At 47.0% G+C, this 12,396-nt stretch overlaps 1 protein-coding gene across 1 annotated transcript in view; it reads right to left on the bottom strand.

Annotated features, from left to right (window-relative positions):
- LOC144669349 (receptor-type tyrosine-protein phosphatase H-like) overlaps positions 1–12,396 on the bottom strand; it is a 54,299-nt gene that overhangs the window by 37,598 nt on the left and 4,305 nt on the right. Inside the window, exons 4-9 of the mRNA XM_078531712.1 lie at positions 10,580–10,858; positions 8,506–8,784; positions 6,432–6,710; positions 4,358–4,636; positions 2,284–2,562; positions 216–488 (exon numbers count right to left, since the gene is read on the bottom strand). Of these exons, the coding sequence (XP_078387838.1) occupies positions 216–488; positions 2,284–2,562; positions 4,358–4,636; positions 6,432–6,710; positions 8,506–8,784; positions 10,580–10,858 (1,668 nt within the window). The remainder of the gene's footprint in view (positions 1–215; positions 489–2,283; positions 2,563–4,357; positions 4,637–6,431; positions 6,711–8,505; positions 8,785–10,579; positions 10,859–12,396) is intronic.

Raw genomic sequence — 12,396 nt, 5'->3', positions numbered from 1 at the left:
CGGTTCAAGATGGCAGCTCAACACCATCTTCTCAATGGCAATTAGGGGTGGGCAATGTAAAAAAAATGCTGGCCTAGCCAGCAACGCCCACGTCCTGTGAATGAATTTGAAAATCTCTACATGCTGCAGTTAAATGTATGTTATATTTGCAAAATCCATACATGCTGAGCCCTCAGTGAAGTAACTGTCCCTTTAAGAGATGGAGGGTAACTTACTTGTGGTGCCTTTCACAATCTCAGGAGCACTCAGTGTGTTCTCAGGAGTGACAGACGTCACCGTCAGGTTATATTGGACCCCAGGTTTCAGGCCTGTCACGTTGAACCCTTCTTTCTTTGTGGAGTAGATCTGAGTGAAATTTAAAGTATCACTTCTGACTGTGATGTTGTACGTGTATTTTGTGACTCTTGAATCATTGGGAACTGTCCAGTTTATTTTCAATGATTCTGTTGTTCTGCTTACCACATACAGACCAGTGACAGGAGATGGATCTGTGAACAGAAAGACAAAGAGAGAGTTAGTGCAAGAAGAGTTCATACTTGTTAAAAGGTCTCCACTCTGTGTGGCCATCTAAAGGGGTGTACTATTATTTGCTTGCTGGATGTGGATCATCGATGAAGTAGTGATCAGTAATTGAAAGTGTCCAGGTACGAGATTTATGGCAGCAAATCATGTAGCATAAGGCTATCTGGCATAGCAAGGGTTAATGTGGGACTGGGAAACAGTGCTGCCCACAGTGTGATGTAAAGAGACACATGACCTGAGACTAGAGCTCCATGTTGTGGACTGGACAGAGACCTGTGCTGAAGCAAGCATGGAGTTAGCTCATAGGTTGTGCTATGCTCTCTATGTATGTACACAGTTACGTGTCATCAATAAACACTTAATGTTCAACCATGGAAGACTCAGAACCTCTGTGAGACCTGCTGAACATACAACACACGACAAATCATGTATGAAGTAAGCTCACATCACAGCAGTCTCACATGGGAAAAAAGGTGATCTTCCCATACAGCAGTGAGGGAGTGCTACATTGTTGGAGGTGCTACCTCTGTCAGATGAGGCTTTAAGCCTATATCATGGTTAGAGGGGATGCAAGATAAAGCCCCCATTCAGAGAAAAAGCAACATCCAGGCACATATTCCTCCCAACATTACTACAACAGCAAAAAACAAGGTGATCTGTTAATGGGATCTTGCTCGGTGCAAATGCACTTAGCTACATAACAACAGTGGCCACACTGGAGAGGGTGAGGGGGGAGTGGTCGCTGGTGGGGTGTGGGGGTGGAGGGGAGCTGTGTGATGTCAGATTCATGCCAGTTTAACATGGTCAGGCACCTGGAGGGGACGCAGCCATGTCAATGAGGAAAGCTGCATGGGACATCCCATGGGGAAGGCATTTAGGCCTTCGTAGCATGACTACGCAATTCAATTTCTCACCCTTTATCTATTGCTATGAATTCTGGGGTAGCCCAGCCTCCAGAATGTATTTCCCCCCTTTCTAACACAGCAGCAGGAGTTAGTAGCATAGTGATAATGCTACTGGATTAGTAACCCAGAGGCCCAGACTAATGCTCCAAGTAGTAAATCTGGAATAAAATATTAGGTTCATTGATGATAACCATGAAACGACTGGGTTTTCATAATCTGGTTCACAAATTGCCCTCCCGGAGGAGGAAATCTCTCACCCTGACCTGGTCTGGTCTCCCTGTGACTCCAGGTCCAGGTTAGCAAGCCATTCAGTTGTAGGTGGCTCATCACCGTCTTCTCAAGGGAGTTTAGGGATGGATAATCAATGGCAGCAATGCTCACGTCCCAAGAACAAAAAAGCCTGGAAATCCATAGACATGGGATCACGGTAATCGTGCACACATCTCGTGCTGTTTGTAGCAAAGTTGCTTGGTCAGCCCTTGCTACGGTCTTGAGTCACTCCCTAAGATCGCAGCCACGTTTGCATGTGTAAGTTAAGAAAATGAGTGCCTAGTCAACAGGAGCATGTCACAACTCACTCCTGTCCTCACTGCGCACCTATACTACCACTTTCCAGCAGGAGTCACTGGGCACAAGACCCCAATTGATTACTCCCCACCCCACCCCCACACTCCATTGGCAGGAGATACTAAGGCCAACTGTCCTGTCCCAATTACTGACCCTGACTGACATCAGCGATCACGGTGCAGGCTGCGTTTGAGTCCAGTATCTTCTGGTTCGCACGTCTCAGCCCGTATGTGACTTTACCACTTGAGCCCTCAGTGTCAGGTCCCTTTAAAAGGAGGGGGTAACTTACTTGTGGTGCCTTCCACAATCTCAGGAGTACTCCGTGTGTTCTCAGGAGTGACAGACGTCACCGTCAGGTTATATTGGACCCCAGGTTTCAGGCCTGTCACGTTGAACGTGCTCCCTCCTTTCTCTGTGGAGTTGGTCTGAGTGAAATTTCCAGTATCACTTATGACTGTAATGTTGTACGTGTATTCTGAGAATCTTGTATCATTGGGAACTGTCCAGTTTATTTCCAATGATTCTGTTGTTCTGCTTACCACATACAGACCAGTGACAGGAGATGGATCTGTGAACAGAAAGACAAAGAGAGAGTTAGTGCAAGAAGAGTTCATACTTGTTAAAAGGTCTCCACTCTGTGTGGCCATCTAAAGGAGCGTACTATTATTTGCTTGCTGGATGTGGATCATCGATGAAGTAGTGATCAGTAATTGAAAGTGTCCAGGTACGAGATTTATGGCAGCAAATCATGTAGCATAAGGCTATCTGGCATAGCAAGGGTTAATGTGGGACTGGGAAACAGTGCTACCCACAGTGTGATGTAAAGAGACACATGACCTGAGACTAGAGCTCCATGTTGTGGACTGGACAGAGACCTGTGCTGAAGCAAGCATGGAGTTAGCTCATAGGTTGTGCTATACTCTCTATGTATGTACACAGTTACGTGTCATCAATAAACACTTAATGTTCAACCATGGAAGACTCAGAACCTTTGTGAGACCTGCTGAACATACAACACACGACAAATCATGTATGAAGTAAGCTCACATCACAGCAGTCTCACATGGGAAAAAAGGTGATCTTCCCATACAGCAGTGAGGGAGTGCTACATTGTTGGAGGTGCTACCTCTGTCAGATGAGGCTTTAAGCCTATATCATGGTTAGAGGGGATGCAAGATAAAGCCCCCATTCAGAGAAAAAGCAACATCCAGGCACATATTCCTCCCAACATTACTACAACAGCAAAAAACAAGGTGATCTGTTAATGGGATCTTGCTCGGTGCAAATGCACTTAGCTACATAACAACAGTGGCCACACTGGAGAGGGTGAGGGGGGAGTGGTCGCTGGTGGGGTGTGGGGGTGGAGGGGAGCTGTGTGATGTCAGATTCATGCCAGTTTAACATGGTCAGGCACCTGGAGGGGACGCAGCCATGTCAATGAGGAAAGCTGCATGGGACATCCCATGGGGAAGGCATTTAGGCCTTCGTAGCATGACTACGCAATTCAATTTCTCACCCTTTATCTATTGCTATGAATTCTGGGGTAGCCCAGCCTCCAGAATGTATTTCCCCCCTTTCTAACACAGCAGCAGGAGTTAGTAGCATAGTGATAATGCTACTGGATTAGTAACCCAGAGGCCCAGACTAATGCTCCAAGTAGTAAATCTGGAATAAAATATTAGGTTCATTGATGATAACCATGAAACGACTGGGTTTTCATAATCTGGTTCACGAATTGCCCTCCCGGAGGAGGAAATCTCTCACCCTGACCTGGTCTGGTCTCCCTGTGACTCCAGGTCCAGGTTAGCAAGCCATTCAGTTGTAGGTGGCTCATCACCGTCTTCTCAAGGGAGTTTAGGGATGGATAATCAATGGCAGCAATGCTCACGTCCCAAGAACAAAAAAGCCTGGAAATCCATAGACATGGGATCACGGTAATCGTGCACACATCTCGTGCTGTTTGTAGCAAAGTTGCTTGGTCAGCCCTTGCTACGGTCTTGAGTCACTCCCTAAGATCGCAGCCACGTTTGCATGTGTAAGTTAAGAAAATGAGTGCCTAGTCAACAGGAGCATGTCACAACTCACTCCTGTCCTCACTGCGCACCTATACTACCACTTTCCAGCAGGAGTCACTGGGCACAAGACCCCAATTGATTACTCCCCACCCCACCCCCACACTCCATTGGCAGGAGATACTAAGGCCAACTGTCCTGTCCCAATTACTGACCCTGACTGACATCAGCGATCACGGTGCAGGCTGCGTTTGAGTCCAGTATCTTCTGGTTCGCACGTCTCAGCCCGTATGTGACTTTACCACTTGAGCCCTCAGTGTCAGGTCCCTTTAAAAGGAGGGGGTAACTTACTTGTGGTGCCTTCCACAATCTCAGGAGTACTCCGTGTGTTCTCAGGAGTGACAGACGTCACCGTCAGGTTATATTGGACCCCAGGTTTCAGGCCTGTCACGTTGAACGTGCTCCCTCCTTTCTCTGTGGAGTTGGTCTGAGTGAAATTTCCAGTATCACTTATGACTGTAATGTTGTACGTGTATTCTGAGAATCTTGTATCATTGGGAACTGTCCAGTTTATTTCCAATGATTCTGTTGTTCTGCTTACCACATACAGACCAGTGACAGGAGATGGATCTGTGAACAGAAAGACAAAGAGAGAGTTAGTGCAAGAAGAGTTCATACTTGTTAAAAGGTCTCCACTCTGTGTGGCCATCTAAAGGAGCGTACTATTATTTGCTTGCTGGATGTGGATCATCGATGAAGTAGTGATCAGTAATTGAAAGTGTCCAGGTACGAGATTTATGGCAGCAAATCATGTAGCATAAGGCTATCTGGCATAGCAAGGGTTAATGTGGGACTGGGAAACAGTGCTACCCACAGTGTGATGTAAAGAGACACATGACCTGAGACTAGAGCTCCATGTTGTGGACTGGACAGAGACCTGTGCTGAAGCAAGCATGGAGTTAGCTCATAGGTTGTGCTATACTCTCTATGTATGTACACAGTTACGTGTCATCAATAAACACTTAATGTTCAACCATGGAAGACTCAGAACCTCTGTGAGACCTGCTGAACATACAACACACGACAAATCATGTATGAAGTAAGCTCACATCACAGCAGTCTCACATGGGAAAAAAGGTGATCTTCCCATACAGCAGTGAGGGAGTGCTACATTGTTGGAGGTGCTACCTCTGTCAGATGAGGCTTTAAGCCTATATCATGGTTAGAGGGGATGCAAGATAAAGCCCCCATTCAGAGAAAAAGCAACATCCAGGCACATATTCCTCCCAACATTACTACAACAGCAAAAAACAAGGTGATCTGTTAATGGGATCTTGCTCGGTGCAAATGCACTTAGCTACATAACAACAGTGGCCACACTGGAGAGGGTGAGGGGGGAGTGGTCGCTGGTGGGGTGTGGGGGTGGAGGGGAGCTGTGTGATGTCAGATTCATGCCAGTTTAACATGGTCAGGCACCTGGAGGGGACGCAGCCATGTCAATGAGGAAAGCTGCATGGGACATCCCATGGGGAAGGCATTTAGGCCTTCGTAGCATGACTACGCAATTCAATTTCTCACCCTTTATCTATTGCTATGAATTCTGGGGTAGCCCAGCCTCCAGAATGTATTTCCCCCCTTTCTAACACAGCAGCAGGAGTTAGTAGCATAGTGATAATGCTACTGGATTAGTAACCCAGAGGCCCAGACTAATGCTCCAAGTAGTAAATCTGGAATAAAATATTAGGTTCATTGATGATAACCATGAAACGACTGGGTTTTCATAATCTGGTTCACGAATTGCCCTCCCGGAGGAGGAAATCTCTCACCCTGACCTGGTCTGGCCTCCCTGTGACTCCAGGTCCAGGTTAGCAAGCCATTCAGTTGTAGGTGGCTCATCACCGTCTTCTCAAGGGAGTTTAGGGATGGATAATCAATGGCAGCAATGCTCACGTCCCAAGAACAAAAAAGCCTGGAAATCCATAGACATGGGATCACGGTAATCGTGCACACATCTCGTGCTGTTTGTAGCAAAGTTGCTTGGTCAGCCCTTGCTACGGTCTTGAGTCACTCCCTAAGATCGCAGCCACGTTTGCATGTGTAAGTTAAGAAAATGAGTGCCTAGTCAACAGGAGCATGTCACAACTCACTCCTGTCCTCACTGCGCACCTATACTACCACTTTCCAGCAGGAGTCACTGGGCACAAGACCCCAATTGATTACTCCCCACCCCACCCCCACACTCCATTGGCAGGAGATACTAAGGCCAACTGTCCTGTCCCAATTACTGACCCTGACTGACATCAGCGATCACGGTGCAGGCTGCGTTTGAGTCCAGTATCTTCTGGTTCGCACGTCTCAGCCCGTATGTGACTTTACCACTTGAGCCCTCAGTGTCAGGTCCCTTTAAAAGGAGGGGGTAACTTACTTGTGGTGCCTTCCACAATCTCAGGAGTACTCCGTGTGTTCTCAGGAGTGACAGACGTCACCGTCAGGTTATATTGGACCCCAGGTTTCAGGCCTGTCACGTTGAACGTGCTCCCTCCTTTCTCTGTGGAGTTGGTCTGAGTGAAATTTCCAGTATCACTTATGACTGTAATGTTGTACGTGTATTCTGAGAATCTTGTATCATTGGGAACTGTCCAGTTTATTTTCAATGATTCTGTTGTTCTGCTTACCACATACAGACCAGTGACAGGAGATGGATCTGTGAACAGAAAGACAAAGAGAGAGTTAGTGCAAGAAGAGTTCATACTTGTTAAAAGGTCTCCACTCTGTGTGGCCATCTAAAGGAGTGTACTATTATTTGCTTGCTGGATGTGGATCATCGATGAAGTAGTGATCAGTAATTGAAAGTGTCCAGGTACGAGATTTATGGCAGCAAATCATGTAGCATAAGGCTATCTGGCATAGCAAGGGTTAATGTGGGACTGGGAAACAGTGCTACCCACAGTGTGATGTAAAGAGACACATGACCTGAGACTAGAGCTCCATGTTGTGGACTGGACAGAGACCTGTGCTGAAGCAAGCATGGAGTTAGCTCATAGGTTGTGCTATACTCTCTATGTATGTACACAGTTACGTGTCATCAATAAACACTTAATGTTCAACCATGGAAGACTCAGAACCTCTGTGAGACCTGCTGAACATACAACACACGACAAATCATGTATGAAGTAAGCTCACATCACAGCAGTCTCACATGGGAAAAAAGGTGATCTTCCCATACAGCAGTGAGGGAGTGCTACATTGTTGGAGGTGCTACCTCTGTCAGATGAGGCTTTAAGCCTATATCATGGTTAGAGGGGATGCAAGATAAAGCCCCCATTCAGAGAAAAAGCAACATCCAGGCACATATTCCTCCCAACATTACTACAACAGCAAAAAACAAGGTGATCTGTTAATGGGATCTTGCTCGGTGCAAATGCACTTAGCTACATAACAACAGTGGCCACACTGGAGAGGGTGAGGGGGGAGTGGTTGCTGGTGGGGTGTGGGGGTGGAGGGGAGCTGTGTGATGTCAGATTCATGCCAGTTTAACATGGTCAGGCACCTGGAGGGGACGCAGCCATGTCAATGAGGAAAGCTGCATGGGACATCCCATGGGGAAGGCATTTAGGCCTTCGTAGCATGACTACGCAATTCAATTTCTCACCCTTTATCTATTGCTATGAATTCTGGGGTAGCCCAGCCTCCAGAATGTATTTCCCCCCTTTCTAACACAGCAGCAGGAGTTAGTAGCATAGTGATAATGCTACTGGATTAGTAACCCAGTGGCCCAGACTAATGCTCCAAGTAGTAAATCTGGAATAAAATATTAGGTTCATTGATGATAACCATGAAACGACTGGGTTTTCATAATCTGGTTCACGAATTGCCCTCCCGGAGGAGGAAATCTCTCACCCTGACCTGGTCTGGCCTCCCTGTGACTCCAGGTCCAGGTTAGCAAGCCATTCAGTTGTAGGTGGCTCATCACCGTCTTCTCAAGGGAGTTTAGGGATGGATAATCAATGGCAGCAATGCTCACGTCCCAAGAACAAAAAAGCCTGGAAATCCATAGACATGGGATCACGGTAATCGTGCACACATCTCGTGCTGTTTGTAGCAAAGTTGCTTGGTCAGCCCTTGCTACGGTCTTGAGTCACTCCCTAAGATCGCAGCCACGTTTGCATGTGTAAGTTAAGAAAATGAGTGCCTAGTCAACAGGAGCATGTCACAACTCACTCCTGTCCTCACTGCGCACCTATACTACCACTTTCCAGCAGGAGTCACTGGGCACAAGACCCCAGTTGATTACTCCCCACCCCACCCCCACACTCCATTGGCAGGAGATACTAAGGCCAACTGTCCTGTCCCAATTACTGACCCTGACTGACATCAGCGATCACGGTGCAGGCTGCGTTTGAGTCCAGTATCTTCTGGTTCGCACGTCTCAGCCCGTATGTGACTTTACCACTTGAGCCCTCAGTGTCAGGTCCCTTTAAAAGGAGGGGGTAACTTACTTGTGGTGCCTTCCACAATCTCAGGAGTACTCCGTGTGTTCTCAGGAGTGACAGACGTCACCGTCAGGTTATATTGGACCCCAGGTTTCAGGCCTGTCACGTTGAACGTGCTCCCTCCTTTCTCTGTGGAGTTGGTCTGAGTGAAATTTCCAGTATCACTTATGACTGTAATGTTGTACGTGTATTCTGAGAATCTTGTATCATTGGGAACTGTCCAGTTTATTTCCAATGATTCTGTTGTTCTGCTTACCACATACAGACCAGTGACAGGAGATGGATCTGTGAACAGAAAGACAAAGAGAGAGTTAGTGCAAGAAGAGTTCATACTTGTTAAAAGGTCTCCACTCTGTGTGGCCATCTAAAGGAGTGTACTATTATTTGCTTGCTGGATGTGGATCATCGATGAAGTAGTGATCAGTAACTGAAAGTGTCCAGGTACGAGATTTATGGCAGCAAATCATGTAGCATAAGGCTATCTGGCATAGCAAGGGTTAATGTGGGACTGGGAAACAGTGCTGCCCACAGTTTGATGTAAAGAGACACATGACCTGAGACTAGAGCTCCATGTTGTGGACTGGACAGAGACCTGTGCTGAAGCAAGCATGGAGTTAGCTCATAGGTTGTGCTATACTCTCTATGTATGTACACAGTTACGTGTCATCAATAAACACTTAATGTTCAACCATGGAAGACTCAGAACCTCTGTGAGACCTGCTGAACATACAACACACGACAAATCATGTATGAAGTAAGCTCACATTACAGCAGTCTCACATGGGAAAAAAGGTGATCTTCCCATACAGCAGTGAGGGAGTGCTACATTGTTGGAGGTGCTACCTCTGTCAGATGAGGCTTTAAGCCTATATCATGGTTAGAGGGGATGCAAGATAAAGCCCCCATTCAGAGAAAAAGCAACATCCAGGCACATATTCCTCCCAACATTACTACAACAGCAAAAAACAAGGTGATCTGTTAATGGGATCTTGCTCGGTGCAAATGCACTTAGCTACATAACAACAGTGGCCACACTGGAGAGGGTGAGGGGGGAGTGGTTGCTGGTGGGGTGTGGGGGTGGAGGGGAGCTGTGTGATGTCAGATTCATGCCAGTTTAACATGGTCAGGCACCTGGAGGGGACGCAGCCATGTCAATGAGGAAAGCTGCATGGGACATCCCATGGGGAAGGCATTTAGGCCTTCGTAGCATGACTACGCAATTCAATTTCTCACCCTTTATCTATTGCTATGAATTCTGGGGTAGCCCAGCCTCCAGAATGTATTTCCCCCCTTTCTAACACAGCAGCAGGAGTTAGTAGCATAGTGATAATGCTACTGGATTAGTAACCCAGAGGCCCAGACTAATGCTCCAAGTAGTAAATCTGGAATAAAATATTAGGTTCATTGATGATAACCATGAAACGACTGGGTTTTCATAATCTGGTTCACGAATTGCCCTCCCGGAGGAGGAAATCTCTCACCCTGACCTGGTCCGGTCTCCCTGTGACTCCAGGTCCAGGTTAGCAAGCCATTCAGTTGTAGGTGGCTCATCACCGTCTTCTCAAGGGAGTTTAGGGATGGATAATCAATGGCAGCAATGCTCACGTCCCAAGAACAAAAAAGCCTGGAAATCCATAGACATGGGATCACGGTAATCGTGCACAAATCTCGTGCTGTTTGTAGCAAAGTTGCTTGGTCAGCCCTTGCTACGGTCTTGAGTCACTCCCTAAGATCGCAGCCACGTTTGCATGTGTAAGTTAAGAAAATGAGTGCCTAGTCAACAGGAGCATGTCACAACTCACTCCTGTCCTCACTGCGCACCTATACTACCACTTTCCAGCAGGAGTCACTGGGCACAAGACCCCAATTGATTACTCCCCACCCCACCCCCACACTCCATTGGCAGGAGATACTAAGGCCAACTGTCCTGTCCCAATTACTGACCCTGACTGACATCAGCGATCACGGTGCAGGCTGCGTTTGAGTCCAGTATCTTCTGGTTCGCACGTCTCAGCCCGTATGTGACTTTACCACTTGAGCCCTCAGTGTCAGGTCCCTTTAAAAGGAGGGGGTAACTTACTTGTGGTGCCTTCCACAATCTCAGGAGTACTCCGTGTGTTCTCAGGAGTGACAGACGTCACCGTCAGGTTATATTGGACCCCAGGTTTCAGGCCTGTCACGTTGAACGTGCTCCCTCCTTTCTCTGTGGAGTTGGTCTGAGTGAAATTTCCAGTATCACTTATGACTGTAATGTTGTACGTGTATTCTGAGAATCTTGTATCATTGGGAACTGTCCAGTTTATTTCCAATGATTCTGTTGTTCTGCTTACCACATACAGACCAGTGACAGGAGATGGATCTGTGAACAGAAAGACAAAGAGAGAGTTAGTGCAAGAAGAGTTCATACTTGTTAAAAGGTCTCCACTCTGTGTGGCCATCTAAAGGAGTGTACTATTATTTGCTTGCTGGATGTGGATCATCGATGAAGTAGTGATCAGTAACTGAAAGTGTCCAGGTACGAGATTTATGGCAGCAAATCATGTAGCATAAGGCTATCTGGCATAGCAAGGGTTAATGTGGGACTGGGAAACAGTGCTGCCCACAGTTTGATGTAAAGAGACACATGACCTGAGACTAGAGCTCCATGTTGTGGACTGGACAGAGACCTGTGCTGAAGCAAGCATGGAGTTAGCTCATAGGTTGTGCTATACTCTCTATGTATGTACACAGTTACGTGTCATCAATAAACACTTAATGTTCAACCATGGAAGACTCAGAACCTCTGTGAGACCTGCTGAACATACAACACACGACAAATCATGTATGAAGTAAGCTCACATCACAGCAGTCTCACATGGGAAAAAAGGTGATCTTCCCATACAGCAGTGAGGGAGTGCTACATTGTTGGAGGTGCTACCTCTGTCAGATGAGGCTTTAAGCCTATATCATGGTTAGAGGGGATGCAAGATAAAGCCCCCATTCAGAGAAAAAGCAACATCCAGGCACATATTCCTCCCAACATTACTACAACAGCAAAAAACAAGGTGATCTGTTAATGGAATCTTGCTCGGTGCAAATGCACTTAGCTACATAACAACAGTGGCCACACTGGAGAGGGTGAGGGGGGAGTGGTCGCTGGTGGGGTGTGGGGGTGGAGGGGAGCTGTGTGATGTCAGATTCATGCCAGTTTAACATGGTCAGGCACCTGGAGGGGACGCAGCCATGTCAATGAGGAAAGCTGCATGGGACATCCCATGGGGAAGGCATTTAGGCCTTCGTAGCATGACTACGCAATTCAATTTCTCACCCTTTATCTATTGCTATGAATTCTGGGGTAGCCCAGCCTCCAGAATGTATTTCCCCCCTTTCTAACACAGCAGCAGGAGTTAGTAGCATAGTGATAATGCTACTGGATTAGTAACCCAGAGGCCCAGACTAATGCTCCAAGTAGTAAATCTGGAATAAAATATTAGGTTCATTGATGATAACCATGAAACGACTGGGTTTTCATAATCTGGTTCACAAATTGCCCTCCCGGAGGAGGAAATCTCTCACCCTGACCTGGTCTGGTCTCCCTGTGACTCCAGGTCCAGGTTAGCAAGCCATTCAGTTGTAGGTGGCTCATCACCGTCTTCTCAAGGGAGTTTAGGGATGGATAATCAATGGCAGCAATGCTCACGTCCCAAGAACAAAAAAGCCTGGAAATCCATAGACATGGGATCACGGTAATCGTGCACACATCTCGTGCTGTTTGTAGCAAAGTTGCTTGGTCAGCCCTTGCTACGGTCTTGAGTCACTCCCTAAGATCGCAGCCACGTTTGCATGTGTAAGTTAAGAAAATGAGTGCCTAGTCAACAGGAGCATGTCACAACTCACTCCTGTCCTCACTGCGCACCT

The sequence above is a fragment of the Cetorhinus maximus genome, chromosome 29, assembly GCF_964194155.1.
Source record: "Cetorhinus maximus chromosome 29, sCetMax3.hap1.1, whole genome shotgun sequence".
In the NCBI taxonomy this organism is placed as follows: Eukaryota; Metazoa; Chordata; class Chondrichthyes; order Lamniformes; family Cetorhinidae; genus Cetorhinus; species Cetorhinus maximus.
Note: the sequence above shows the minus strand (reverse complement) of the source record. Positions and strands in the feature narration are given on the sequence as shown.